The 15,368-nt window shown below is 50.0% G+C and overlaps 1 protein-coding gene across 1 annotated transcript in view; it reads right to left on the minus strand.

Moving 5' to 3' along the window:
• Positions 1 to 7,242: 7,242 nt before the first annotated feature.
• st3gal3b (ST3 beta-galactoside alpha-2,3-sialyltransferase 3b) overlaps positions 7,243 to 15,368 on the minus strand; it is a 59,686-nt gene continuing 51,560 nt past the window's right edge. The window contains exons 12-13 of the mRNA XM_068748452.1: positions 14,465 to 14,611; positions 7,243 to 7,786 (exon numbers count right to left, since the gene is read on the minus strand). Coding sequence (XP_068604553.1) covers positions 7,697 to 7,786; positions 14,465 to 14,611 — 237 coding nt within the window. The 3' untranslated portion in view covers positions 7,243 to 7,696. The remainder of the gene's footprint in view (positions 7,787 to 14,464; positions 14,612 to 15,368) is intronic.

The raw sequence follows: 15,368 nt of genomic DNA on the forward strand, positions 1-15,368 counted from the left end.
GCTCCAAAGAAAGCGAGTGGTGAGGACAAGTAAAAAGAAAAGCTGGCAGAACTGCCCAGAGAGTCGGGTCCAAGGAGGCGGCAGCTGATCAGGTGAGATGTGGAACAGGTGCGTCTCGTTCAGTTCAACGATGCCTGCAGCTGTGCAGGGCAGAAACCAACCAGCAGCAACAGTCACCATAGCAACCCTCACTAATGGAGTTTAATGATCCTGACCTCATTCTGGATCAGATCCAGAAGACTTTTGCATGATAGTGCACATCGGACCCCTTTAGGACTCTGATTTTTGGTGAGTGAATTTAATGCATATTTTACAAGATATGATTTTTAGAGAAAGCTTCCAGTATAAGTAAATGGGAAAATCTGGATTGCGACAGTATCTACATTCCGGATTCGATCCGGTTGATTCGGTGGTAGGATAGAGACCCCCCCCCCCCCCCCCCCCCTACATGACCGCGTCAAATTCCATAAACATCAGTCAATAATCAACCGAGATTTTGAGGAACACACTTTGAAGCTCCATCGACTGCAATGTTACCAGACATTTCAAAGTGATCCAGAATCCAGGGTCTCTTCTGGATCATCACCAAAATGGAATCAACTGTTCCTGGTACATTTCCTGAAAGTTTAATCAACATCCATCCAGAACATTTTCAGCTATCTTGCTAAAGGACAAACAGACAAAACAACACAGCCTCAAGCGGAGGAAACCGTTTCCATGGAAACAGTCAGTCTGCAAACAACATGCACTGGCTAATATCCATTACAAATGTGTTTATTGAGTTGCAGAAAGCCATTTGCAATAGTATACAAAATCAAACAGTAACACTTTTGATCATTTCGACTTCACTGATGATGGTGAAATGTAAAACAGGTTTATAAATATGATCAACGATCGAAGCAAATACCTTCAGCTTGAAAATGAGCAGGCTTTCAGAAGAGCAGATTTGGGTCCAATCCATTTGAAATGCTCCAGCAAAACCTAAAACTCACCAACTCCAGACCTGCGTTGTCTTAAAGACGTAAAGACCAGACTGGTGGCTCGGCACATTTCATTTTAGTCTGACTGCAGAATAAAACAGATTTGACATTAATGATGATCATTTTCCAGCACATCTAGTATTCTAGATTCATTTCCTGCCTCAGAAACTGCAGAAAAATATTCTTCAAGCAAAATCCAACCTGTGTGTTTTGTTAATCTACATTATTTATGATGGCCTTTATTTCTCTCACAAGCATTCAAGCACTAAAGAGGTATTCCAGTGACTTAGCAATACTCTTCCCTAATGTCGGCAGCGCTACAAGACAGACTGAAAAAGAACAATTATAATCGTAGCAGCAGAGACCCTAACCCCCAAGCTCCAAAACCACGAGCACCTCCAGCACCCAGGAAGACATTAAACAGCTGTGCTAGAACCCTTTTGATGAGTAAACTGAGAACCTACCAGAAATGACACGGTAAACAAAGGTCAAACAAAATGCCAGCCTTTACATTTGAGCAGCCGACACTTAGGAACACTGAGAATCTGTAGTTGATGGGCGAATCCCACTAAAGCACCAGTATGGGGCGTCACCTCGCCCAGACCCAACACAAAGCAAATGAAATGGATTGGGCCCAAATCCCAGACATGGAGGGGGCGGACTTGTCCTGGCCTGGTCGGTCCTGCATCCGAGATCAAGCGGTTACTTTGTCGTGAACTCCCCACTAGAGTTCCTGGGTGAAGAGATGCGAAGCACCGACGGCGCCTCATGATAGTTCAAAGGTCAGCTGTTAACTGCACCTTTCAACAATGTTCCAAAGCGCAGCCTTAGTTTCCAAAAAAGCAACGCATTTCATGAAGCTGCAGCAGAACGGCTCTGGAGGGACTGGATCGGTTCGGCTGCAGCAGAACGGCTCTGGAGGGACTGGGTCGGTTCAGCTGCTGAACGTCTCTGGAGGAACTGGGTCGGTTCGGCTGCAGAACGGTTCTGGAGGGACTGGGTCGGTTCGGCTGCAGCAGAACGGCTCTGGAGGGACTGGGTTGGTTCAGCTGCAGCAGAACGTCTCTGGAGGAACTGGGTCGGTTCGGCTGCAGAACGGTTCTGGAGGGACTGGGTCGGTTCGGCTGCTGAACGTCTCTGGAGGGACTGGGTCGGTTCGGCTGCTGAACGTCTCTGGAGGGACTGGGTCGGTTCGGCTGCAGCAGAACGGCTCTGGAGGGACTGGGCCGGTTCGGCTGCAGAACGGTTCTGGAGGGACTGGGTCGGTTCGGCTGCAGCAGAACGGCTCTGGAGGGACTGGGCCGGTTCGGCTGCAGCAGAACGGCTCTGGAGGGACTGGGTCGGTTCGGCTGCAGAACGGTTCTGGAGGGACTGGGTCGGTTCGGCTGCAGCAGAACGGCTCTGGAGGGACTGGGTCGGTTCGGCAGCAGAACGTCTCTGGAGGGACTGGGTCGGTTCGGCTGCAGCAGAACGTCTCTGGAGGGACTGGGTCGGTTCACTGCAGCAGAACGGTTCTGGAGGGACTGGGTCGGTTCGGCTGCAGAACGGTTCTGGAGGGACTGGGTCGGTTCGGCTGCAGAACGGCTCTGGAGGGACTGGGTCGGTTCACTGCAGCAGAACGGCTCTGGAGGGACTGGGTCGGTTCGGCTGCAGAACGGTTCTGGAGGGACTGGGTCGGTTCACTGCAGCAGAACGGCTCTGGAGGGACTGGGTCGGTTCGGCTGCAGAACGGCTCTGGAGGGACTGGGTCGGTTCACTGCAGCAGAACGGTTCTGGAGGGACTGGGTCGGTTCGGCTGCAGAATGGCTCTGGAGGGACTGGGTCGGTTCGGCTGCAGAACGGTTCTGGAGGGACTGGGTCGGTTCGGGAGCAGCAGAACGTCTCTGGAGGGACTGGGTCGGTTCGGCTGCAGAACGGCTCTGGAGGGACTGGGTCGGTTCACTGCAGCAGAACGGCTCTGGAGGGACTGGGTCGGTTCACTGCAGCAGAACGGTTCTGGAGGGACTGGGTCGGTTCGGCTGCAGAACGGCTCTGGAGGGACTGGGTCGGTTCGGCTGCAGAACGGTTCTGGAGGGACTGGGTCGGTTCGGCTGCAGAACGGTTCTGGAGGGACTGGGTCGGTTCGGCTGCAGAACGGTTCTGGAGGGACTGGGTCGGTTCACTGCAGCAGAACGGCTCTGGAGGGACTGGGTCGGTTCGGCTGCAGAACGGCTCTGGAGGGACTGGGTCGGTTCACTGCAGCAGAACGGTTCTGGAGGGACTGGGTCGGTTCGGCTGCAGAATGGCTCTGGAGGGACTGGGTCGGTTCGGCTGCAGAACGGTTCTGGAGGGACTGGGTCGGTTCGGGAGCAGCAGAACGTCTCTGGAGGGACTGGGTCGGTTCGGCTGCAGAACGGCTCTGGAGGGACTGGGTCGGTTCACTGCAGCAGAACGGCTCTGGAGGGACTGGGTCGGTTCACTGCAGCAGAACGGTTCTGGAGGGACTGGGTCGGTTCGGCTGCAGAACGGCTCTGGAGGGACTGGGTCGGTTCGGCTGCAGAACGGTTCTGGAGGGACTGGGTCGGTTCACTGCAGCAGAACGGCTCTGGAGGGACTGGGTCGGTTCGGCTGCAGAACGGTTCTGGAGGGACTGGGTCGGTTCACTGCAGCAGAACGGCTCTGGAGGGACTGGGTCGGTTCGGCTGCAGAACGGCTCTGGAGGGACTGGGTCGGTTCACTGCAGCAGAACGGTTCTGGAGGGACTGGGTCGGTTCGGCTGCAGAATGGCTCTGGAGGGACTGGGTCGGTTCGGCTGCAGAACGGTTCTGGAGGGACTGGGTCGGTTCGGGAGCAGCAGAACGTCTCTGGAGGGACTGGGTCGGTTCGGCTGCAGAACGGCTCTGGAGGGACTGGGTCGGTTCACTGCAGCAGAACGGCTCTGGAGGGACTGGGTCGGTTCACTGCAGCAGAACGGTTCTGGAGGGACTGGGTCGGTTCGGCTGCAGAACGGCTCTGGAGGGACTGGGTCGGTTCGGCTGCAGAACGGTTCTGGAGGGACTGGGTCGGTTCGGCTGCAGAACGGTTCTGGAGGGACTGGGTCGGTTCGGCTGCAGAACGGTTCTGGAGGGACTGGGTCGGTTCACTGCAGCAGAACGGCTCTGGAGGGACTGGGTCGGTTCGGCTGCAGAACGGCTCTGGAGGGACTGGGTCGGTTCACTGCAGCAGAACGGTTCTGGAGGGACTGGGTCGGTTCGGCTGCAGAATGGCTCTGGAGGGACTGGGTCGGTTCGGCTGCAGAACGGTTCTGGAGGGACTGGGTCGGTTCGGGAGCAGCAGAACGTCTCTGGAGGGACTGGGTCGGTTCGGCTGCAGAACGGCTCTGGAGGGACTGGGTCGGTTCACTGCAGCAGAACGGCTCTGGAGGGACTGGGTCGGTTCACTGCAGCAGAACGGTTCTGGAGGGACTGGGTCGGTTCGGCTGCAGAACGGCTCTGGAGGGACTGGGTCGGTTCGGCTGCAGAACGGTTCTGGAGGGACTGGGTCGGTTCGGCTGCAGAACGGTTCTGGAGGGACTGGGTCGGTTCACTGCAGCAGAACGTCTCTGGAGGGACTGGGTCGGTTCGGCTGCAGAACCATCCCAATGTGGAGCTAATCAAGGAGGAGACGACGCAGGAAAGAACCTGAAGGAACAAGAGCAACGTACAGACAGAGAATGGAAACCAACCTGTGTGCGTGTGCGTGTGTGTGTGCGCGCGTGTGTGTGTGTGTGCGTGCGTGTGCGCGTGCACAGTAATTATGCACGGATTATCATTTGATGTTTCAGAAACTTCCTGCTTCGGTGAAGCACCAACCGGCACGGCGTGTTTGGGTCATGCTGAAGTCCTGAACTTCAGAACCTTCATCTGCGAGTCGGTTCCTTCGGATCTCCTCCTGAGATAGCAGCGCCTCCAGTTTGGGTTTTCCCCAGCAGAACCAAACGGATCCAGCTTCAGTTTGAGGAAGCACCAAACGGATCCAGCTTCATGTTTGAGGAAGCACCAAACGGATCCAGCTTCATGTTTGAGGAAGCACCAAACGGATCCAGCTTCAGTTTGAGGAAGCACCAAACGGATCCAGCTTCATGTTTGAGGAAGCACCAAACGGATCCAGCTTCATGTTTGAGGAAGCACCAAACGGATCCAGCTTCATGTTTGAGGAAGCACCAAACGGATCCAGCTTCAGTTTGAGGAAGCACCAAACGGATCCAGCTTCATGTTTGAGGAAGCACCAAACGGATCCAGCTTCAGTTTGAGGAAGCACCAAACGGATCCAGCTTCAGTTTGAGGAAGCACCAAACGGATCCAGCTTCAGTTTGAGGAAGCACCAGACGGATCCAGCTTCAGTTTGAGGAAGCACCAAACGGATCCAGCTTCATGTTTGAGGAAGCACCAAACGGATCCAGCTTCAGTTTGAGGAAGCACCAAACGGATCCAGCTTCATGTTTGAGGAAGCACCAAACGGATCCAGCTTCAGTTTGAGGAAGCACCAAACGGATCCAGCTTCGGTTTGAGGAAGCACCAGACGGATCCAGCTTCAGTTTGAGGAAGCACCAAACGGATCCAGCTTCATGTTTGAGGAAGCACCAAACGGATCCAGCTTCGGTTTGAGGAAGCACCAAACGGATCCAGCTTCAGTTTGAGGAAGCACCAAACGGATCCAGCTTCAGTTTGAGGAAGCACCAGACGGATCCAGCTTCAGTTTGAGGAAGCACCAAACGGATCCAGCTTCATGTTTGAGGAAGCACCAAACGGATCCAGCTTCGGTTTGAGGAAGCACCAAACGGATCCAGCTTCATGTTTGAGGAAGCGCCAAACGGATCCAGCTTCATTTTTGAGGAAGCGCCAAACGGATCCAGCTTCATGTTTGAGGAAGCGCCAAACGGATCCAGCTTCATTTTTGAGGAAGCGCCAAACGGATCCAGCTTCAATTTGAGGAAGCACCAAACGGATCCAGCTTCATGTTTGAGGAAGCGCCAAACGGATCCAGCTTCATTTTTGAGGAAGCGCCAAACGGATCCAGCTTCAGTTTGAGGAAGCACCAAACGGATCCAGCTTCGGTTTGAGGAAGCACCAAACGGATCCAGCTTCGGTTTGAGGAAGCACCAAACGGATCCAGCTTCAGTTTGAGGAAGCACCAAACGGATCCAGCTTCATGTTTGAGGAAGCGCCAAACGGATCCAGCTTCATTTTTGAGGAAGCGCCAAACGGATCCAGCTTCAATTTGAGGAAGCACCAAACGGATCCAGCTTCATGTTTGAGGAAGCACCAAACGGATCCAGCTTCAGTTTGAGGAAGCACCAAACGGATCCAGCTTCGGTTTGAGGAAGCACCAAACGGATCCAGCTTGTTTGAGGAAGCACCAAACGGATCCAGCTTCAGTTTGAGGAAGCACCAAACGGATCCAGCTTCATTTTGAGGAAGCACCAAACGGATCCAGCTTCAGGTTTGAGGAAGCACCAAACGGATCCAGCTTCATTTTGAGGAAGCACCAAACGGATCCAGCTTCAGTTTGAGGAAGCACCAAACGGATCCAGCTTCAGTTTGAGGAAGCACCAAACGGATCCAGCTTCATGTTTGAGGAAGCACCAAACGGATCCAGCTTCAGTTTGAGGAAGCACCAAACGGATCCAGCTTCAGTTTGAGGAAGCACACAGTTTCAAACAGCAAGCAGGCCTGCAAAACGCTGGGTATTTATTACTAATAAATAATTAAAACAATCATCACGTAAGAAGCATTTGTTACAATCCAAGCATTCGCCGTTTGATGAAGAGCGGGGAGGGGGGGGTGCATGAAGTACTGCAGCTGATGAAGAGGAGGAGGAGGATGGAAGGAGTTCAGACAGGAGAGGGAGAACTTGAGAACTCTCGGTAGCCAAACGGAACTTTGTGGACAGAATAAATTACGTCGGTGCATTTTGAGGGAAACTTCACTTTCTTAAATATTTCATCTATATTAATCTTTATTTGCCGCTCTACCAGCCGCACAGTTAAAAACAATCATCCGAGGAACGTGGAACCTTCTGTGGAACCTGACAGACAGAAACAGACTTCTTACTGTCATTAAGACCAACACCTGAACGCTGCCGATCGATGACACCGATTATCAGTCAGATTATCTGCAGCTTTTTAAAAAGCACAGTAAAAATCTTTGATATTTACACTGAGGAAAGTGAATACATTCAGGCAGCAGAAGAAGAGGAGGCTCAGTGTCTCCCCCCCCCCCCTGCACGAGGTACATATGGCACTGCTAATACTAACCCCCCCCCCCCCCCCACACGGGCCCTGCAAGTCCTCCTTTCATTCCTTTCGCTCCATCAAGTTCAATCCTGATATCTCATGTTAACATCACCTCTGTCCTTCATGGGGGGCTGAAAGTGGTAAATGTTGACGCATGAGGCTGGGGGGATCTTTATTGTAACCGTCTCTCGATTAGGCAGTAACATGGCAGAGCCAGTCCTTCCCTTCCTGCCCCCCTCCCTGCTTTGGTCAGCAGGAGTCTTTGGTTGAGAAGGCACATCATTCCACAGAAACGCTCCGACATTTTCTTTTTAAATAATCTCCTTTGAACGATAAAAAAAAACCCAGACAGTGTCGAGCCCCCCGGATCTGAAGAATCCTTCCTCCCGGAGCGGCTCCATTTCCCTGCTTCCCGTTTAGCAGTCCTTTGGGAAAGGCAGGAGACAGTTCGGTCGGTGCAAGTTCAAATACCGCTGGTCAGGTCTGAGATGACGTTGGCTTTCACCAGTTTCCGGAGGAAGTCCTTCTCCTTGGATATGTTGTGTGTCCATGACTGCAAGAGAGACAGAGGAGAAGCAACACATTCATAGTTATTACAAAAAGAATGCATGAACCTACACACAGCATAGGAGCAGGAGAAAAGTACAGGCGGTGGTGGAGGTGGAGGAGCAGCTCCTCCGTTTGAGTCAACACCTCCCTACAGGGTGACGGGTCGCAGCAGGACCGAAAGGTTTAACATTAAACAAGAAAAACAAAGAGGCTGTGATGTTTTCAGCCGGAATTAAGTCGCTGCTACTATACTATATGTATATACAGTAGCAATCCTTTCACATATACATATATATAACATGAAAGGATTGGGCTCAGACAGGGCTGCCCTGATCCCAACAACGTCTACAAATAATTAAGGGTCTTTTTATCCTACCAGTAAAGCACAATTCTTACGACACTGAAAAGAAGAGGAGACATTTACTGGACTGGACTAGACTGGACTGGACTGCTTCAGTGCCATGCTTTTGCCTGAATGGACCTGCGTCTGTCGAGGATTGTCTGATTACATCGGTGGCTTGAAGCTGGAGGTTTATGCTACAGCCAGTGTTGACGACCAGCGTTTGATGCAAACCTGAAAAACCAGCTCCTCTTTATTTGACCCTCTTTTCCCCACATTTGGGTTAGGGTGGAGATGGAGGAGCAGCTGCCTCCGTTTGAGCAGTGGTGCCACTGAATAATCAGTAGACAAAGGGTCAGAGGCATACAGGCTGAAATATTCACTCCATAATATGCACAACTAGACATCAAACTACGACAGAAATAGGACACGTCTCTCATCATACGTCAGAATGGAAGGCATTCCCATAATGACATCATTCTATACTAAATAATTCCAGGCATTAACTTCAGAGCCTCCATGACGGCAGGCTGGGACTTGTGTCTCACTGACAACCAAGCCAGCAGGAGAGAGAGGCCGTCCTGATGCGTCTAAGGACCGGCACCCTTTTGCATCCACGCAGCACAATATCAAAATGTGAAATCCGTAAATAGGTTGTTTGGATTTCTTACTCACAAGCCAATAAGATCGCTGGATTTGAAAATGGCTTCAGGAGGACTGTTTCCCCTCTGGTGGACAGCAACAGAAGTTCTCATGTTTCAGAGGAGGAATCGGCCAGAAGCCTAATGTGGACCTCTTTTGTCTTGGCTGGTTATTATTCAAGTCGAAGTCGTCGCATCAATGAGCCGTCTGTGGCGGACGATAACAATCTTGATGAAGAGGGTGATAATAAATGTCAATGGTTCACTGGAACTCGAGACAAAAGCTATCATCATTCGGGCTTCGGGTTTAAACCTATCGCCACTTGGGTGGCATCTTTGATTCCAGTGGAGCTTCAGCATAAACAGAGGAAGACTTTGGTGATGGAAGAGAAAGATCTGTCATTAGGCCGTTTAGAAACGATTGATTAAATGGCATGCTAACAGTTAGCATGCTAATACAGCAACAGTTGAACGACTGATGCCCCTTCAGTCCGGAGGAACTATGGTACTTTGGATTTTTTTTTCATCATGACTTTATTGGGTCTGTTTTTAATCCATCCGTCCATCTTCAAACCGCTTATCGGGGGCTGGGTCGGGGGGGCAGCAGCCGGAAGCCCAGACTTCCCTCTCCCCGGCCACTTCTTCCAGCGTTCCGGGGGGATCCCGAGGCGTTCCCAGGCCAGCCGAGAGACATAGTCTCTCCAGCGTGTCACTACCCAAAGCTCGTGACCACAGGTGAGAGTGGGAACGGAGATCGACCGGCAGGTGAGGGTAGAAACGGAGATCGACCGGCAGGTGAGGGTGGGAACGGAGATCGACCGGCAGGTGAGGGTGGGAACGGAGATCGACCGGCAGGTGAGGGTGGGAACGGAGATCGACCGGCAGGTGAGGGTGGGAACGGAGATCGACCGGCAGGTGAGAGTGGGAACGGAGATCGACCGGCAGGTGAGGGTAGGAACGGAGATCGACCGGCAGGTGAGAGTGGGAACGGAGATCGACCGGCAGGTGAGGGTAGGAACGGAGATCGACCGGCAGGTGAGAGTGGGAACGGAGATCGACCGGCAGGTGAGGGTGGGAACGGAGATCGACCGGCAGGTGAGGGTAGGAACGGAGATCGACCGGCAGGTGAGAGTGGGAACGGAGATCGACCGGCAGGTGAGGGTGGGAACGGAGATCGACCGGCAGGTGAGGGTAGGAACGGAGATCGACCGGCAGGTGAGAGTGGGAACGGAGATCGACCGGCAGGTGAGGGTAGGAACGGAGATCGACCGGTAAATCGAGAGCTTTGCCTTTCGACTCAGCTCTCTCTCCACCATGACGGATCTGTGCAGGGTCCGCATCACTGCAGACGCTGCACCGATCCGTCTGTCGATCTCCCGCTCCACCCTTCCCTCACTCGTGAACAAGACCCCGAATTCTGTCCGTAAAAGTTCAGAACAGAATCGGTGACAAATTAATCTTTATTTGAAATAAAACACTTAAGCAAGATGGCAACAGAGACCACTCAGATTGTTACCCAACAGTGGTCACGGAACTGCTGCCTATGGCACAGAGGTCTGTGCAACCCTGCCAGGATGTGCCCCCCAGGACCATCTCTGATCCACCTCTAAAGCGGTCGTGCTGGATGATGTTACAGGTAGCTGGATTCTCACCACAGCATCTCCAAACTGACTTGGGGTGATATGGTAACGATGAATTGTTTTCTTTGATTTCAACCACAGCTTATTGGTAGTTTATTGTGATGATTTGTGTTCCTGCTATTTCCTGTCATTCGCTCTGCAGTGGGCGTGGTGGTGGACAGATTGGCAGAGCGGAGCAGACACACCTGTGACCCATCTTCCCATCATCAGACTCCTTTAACTTTCTGCTCACCTGATCTCTATTCACCGGGTTTTGCTTCACCCTCCCTGTGCTGTGACTCTTGCCTTTTGCTCCGTGATGCCAGTCTGTGCTCCACCAAGTCAAGTGTGTATTTTTAGATCATTTTCCAGACCGACTTTTGGTTTTTGCACATCCAGTCTTACTTACCTTGGTTTTTGTTGGCTGCGAGGTTTTTTTTAGCTATTGGACGTCCAGCCCGTCCCGCCTCAGTGCTTTTTGTTGTGACTTATTAAAGACTTTAAAATGTTTTTTGTCTCCGTCTCTGCATTGTGAGGTCCTCGTTCCTGCTAGTTCCTTATTGGAACCCAACAGCAGCAAGACCTCATTATGATCTCATTTGTTTAAAAAAATGAAGTTGTGGATGACACACTCATGTGAATACATTTAACTCAAAAATCCTATTAGCGTACAAAAAACTATTAATACAAATTGTTTGAATTTATTTTACTGAGTACACTTAACTTCCTACTTTATTAATTTTGTGTAGAAGTCAGTGACATTCAGGAATTAGCCCAATGGAGTTCAGAGGGGATAGAGCCTTTTCTGTCACTGCACATCAGGCAATCCCCGTCACCGTCTCCCTTTAAAGAGAGACTGAAATCCCACTATTATTCTTTGGCATTGAAGGCGGTGTGACAATATGGCCTTAGGTGCATTTTTTATTTGTTCTACACTTATGTTTCCTATTTTTTATTTATTGTTCTTACTTATTTATGTTTCAATCTGCACATGTACAGCACATTATGTCAGCCCATTTTTGTTTGCCATGGTGATGGATAGAATAACAGATGAGGTGAGACAGGAAGCTCCTTGGAATGTGATGTTTGCAGACGACATTGTGATCTGCAGGGAGCAGGTAGAGGAGAATCTAGAGAAGTGGAGGTCTGCTCTAGAAAAGAGAGGAATGAAGGTGAGCAGGAGTAAAACAGAGTACATGTGTGTACATGAGAAGGTCCCAGGGGGGAGGCTACAAGGAATAGACGTAAAGAAGGTAGAGGACTTCAGGTACCTCAGGTTAACAGTGCAGAGTGATGGAGAGAATGTGGAAAGGAGGTGAAGAATCGTGTGCAGGCAGGCTGGAACGGGGGGAGGAAAGTATCAGGTGTGCTCTGTGATAGGACGAAGGGACAGGTCTACAAGACAGTGGTGAGGACAGCCATGATGGACGGCTTAGAGACAGTGGTGAGGACAGCCATGATGGACGGCTTAGAGACAGTGGTGAGGACAGACATGATGGACGGCTTAGAGACAGTGGTGAGGACAGCCATGATGGACGGCTTAGAGACAGTGGTGAGGACAGCCATGATGGACGGCTTAGAGACAGTGGTGAGGACAGCCATGATGGACGGCTTAGAGACAGTGTCTCTGAGGAGAAGACAGGAGGCGGAGCTAGAAGAGGAGGAGATGAAGATGCTGAGGTTCTCCTAATCCTGTCCAGGTTGGACAGGATTAGAAATGAGACAATAAGAGGGACAGTGAAGGTTAGACATTTTGGAGACAAGGTCAGAGAGACCAGACTTTGATGGTTTGGACATGTCCAGAGGAGAGACAGGGACTATATCAGTAGAAGGATGCTGAGGATGGAACTGCCAGGGAACAGGACTAGAGGACGACCCAGGAGAAGAGACATGGACGTAGTGAGGGAGGACATGAGAGTGGCTGGTGTTGGGGAGGACGATGCAAAGGACAGGACTAGAGGACGACCCAGGAGAAGATACATGGACGTAGTGAGGGAGGACATGAGTGGCTGGTGTTGGGGAGGACGATGCAAAGGACAGGGTGAAGTGGAGAACGTTGAGTTGCTGTGGAGACCAGAAAGTCCAGTAGTAGTAGAAGAATTAAGGGGCAAATTTGTATGTGCATTTAAACTTCCATGTTCCACATTAGCTGCTGCTGCTGCTGCCGTATGGCTGCCACACCAGTGCCTGTGTAATTTGGTTGCTTCCTCTGAAGTCCCCTCTAAAGAAGCAACAAAAAGGCAGAGGATAATGTTTACAGGCGTTTTGAGGAGAGTCCAAGACAACCACCGTCATCTGATTTCAGATCGAATGCAAGCAAACAAAGTTTGCATTGAGGAGGAGGAGCCTCAGTTCCTCATAGGGAGGAGACCTTCTGCTTTCATGATGCTGATTAATGACACCGAGCAAGATGCTCTCAAGCAGACATGTCCAAAGTCCGGCCCAGGGACCAATCACGGCTCAGAGTCAGGTGTTGTTATGATCTAAAAATGGGTTACGTTTGGCCCAGGTATGGGCAAACTAAGGCCCGCGGGCCATATGCGGCCCTTTGGTCTTTTTAATCCGGCCCGCCGAACTTGTCCAAATTATATCATTAGATAAAATTGTATTATTATTAAACCTCATTCATTTTACCTTGTCCCTGTAATTTGTACAATGAGCCTTGCATATTCATGCTTTGCTAGCTGTAAAAGGCCAAATCCTTTCATAATGGCTTTTACGTGTCATTTATATTATCCCGTTAGTTCAAACAAACACGCCATCCATATTTTCCTGGCCCGGCTCCAAATTTTAAAAACACTTGTGGCCCGCGAGTCAAAAAGTTTGCCCACCCCTGGTTTGGCCTGTCATGCAGTACACAAACAGAGCTTAGATTTCTCAACCCATGGAGGCAGTGTCGTGTAACAGATGTCTGTCAACTGACAAAACATTTCAAAGAAGAAGACTGAAGCGCAGACCTCCCCCAAGCAGCTCGTTCCCCTCCTAACTGGATCTACACCGTCCGCATGGTGATCTGGATCAGCACCAAAAGGTTCTAGATTGTTCTTGGTATCTTTATACACCAACCATGAAAAGCAAAATGGAATCAGAGTTTAACAGATTCTTGAATCCATCAATGGGGGTTTCAATGTTAAAATGGAATATTTGTTTCTAGCTCCATTCTGGATCCAATCCAAATGAAATTCTGTGGTTCGATAGACTTCCCCACCCTACATCACTGTGTCGAATTCCATAAACATCGGTCAATAATCAACCGAGATATTGAGGAACAAATTATGAAGCTCCATTGACTGCAATGTTACTGAAAAATTCAAACTGATCCAGAATCTCTTCTGGATCGTCAACAAAATGTTATCATCTGTTCCTGGTAACATTCCCAACATTTCCTGAAAAGGTCATCCAGATCCGTCCAGAACCTTTTGAGTTACCTTGCAAACGGACAGACAGACAGACAAATGGTACATATACATATTACCTTGGCAGAGGTAACAGAAATACAGGCAGAAATATGTAAATGTAAGACATCACAAAGGATGTGAGGTGGCCGAATGGACGGCAGACTTGGCTTTTGTTGGTTAGCACCGGTATAACAAAGAATCTGAATGCGTTGTGTTTTCATCAGAGCAACATGTCTTTTATCAAACAGAGTTTCTGATGGTGTGAAAACGACCTTAGAACTGAAGAAGCATCTCGGATGGAGGTGAAACGGCTTCAACCAAACTTGAATTCGTCCAGTCAACGCCTCTTGTTGCTCTTCTTCACCCCACTAGTATGTTAACGCTTCAGATTCAGTGCAATGCAGTTTTCAAACGCTGCATTATTCTTCAACTAAAAGAAATAACTGACTTTGTATGAATTTGTTTTTGCAGAAAATAGCTCTCTGTACATGGGACTGTTAACCCTTCCATTTTTCAGTGGGCTGGGAGTAGCAGTATTGTAACAGTATTGTTCATGTTAACTTGAAGAAAACACCTCACAGAATTTCATTTAAAAATAGGATCAACGAAGAGCACCTGAATCCTTTAAATAGTTATTTCGGTCTCCCAGAAATGAGTGATTAGCCCAGACGTTCAAAAACTCACCTCTTTAATGGCAGACATCTTGACAGTCTCATAGTAGTGCAAAGGCGCATGAGGTGTATTCATGTCATAGCCGAAACCAGCAACCGCCACCTCATCACAGTTGTGCAGCGCCATCGTTATAGCAACCGTCCCCAAAGTTGGAATATTCTGTGGTGAAACCAGAGAGAGGCCTTCAGGGCACACACACTTCACGTATTAGACAGAAACACAAATTCATGACCAAACAATGTCTGCAGTTTTGTGACTTTCTGCCAGTTCAGATCATACTACAGGTTGAGCGATTGACACCCCCCCCCCCCCCCTCTCTCTCCCGTAACAACCCCCTTTCCTTCTGCCCACCTCCGTCTTTGTTCTGCTCCGTTGCAGCTAACTGACTTTGAGCATGCGGTGATTAACTATTACCTTGAAGACACAACCCCTGCAGACCCTGCTGTGACACGGTGATCTACAGCAGTGGCCCCCGGCCACCGGTACCGGTCCGTGAGGCATTTGTTACCGGGCTGCACAGAAAGAATAACTAATGTGTACAATTTCCGTTGTATCGATTATTAGCCTAAAAGGTGTTTTATTTTGAAAAACAACCAGATTTTCTCCAGCATAACATTCGCATGTGAATTTTCATGCTTTACGTGATACGTTACTAAAACCAGCCTTAACTAGCGAAAATTAAATTAAATAAACGTCTTTGAAGAGCTTCTTTGCTAATGGGAAAGTCCAACTGAGGAAGAAAAGGAGGAAGAAAAGAAAACTTCTTTTAACAGACAAACCAGGAGTCAGATTTAAAACACGGTTTATCTGCAGCCGATTAGCGTCATTAAAGAGGGAGTAAAGGGATCAAACCTGCTTCGGCACAGAGACCAAGAACCCTGAAGTAAAAAACAAGAATGTGGAGTTTGGCAAAGAA

This window comes from Brachionichthys hirsutus, chromosome 15, assembly GCF_040956055.1.
Source record: "Brachionichthys hirsutus isolate HB-005 chromosome 15, CSIRO-AGI_Bhir_v1, whole genome shotgun sequence".
Lineage (NCBI taxonomy): Eukaryota > Metazoa > Chordata > Actinopteri > Lophiiformes > Brachionichthyidae > Brachionichthys > Brachionichthys hirsutus.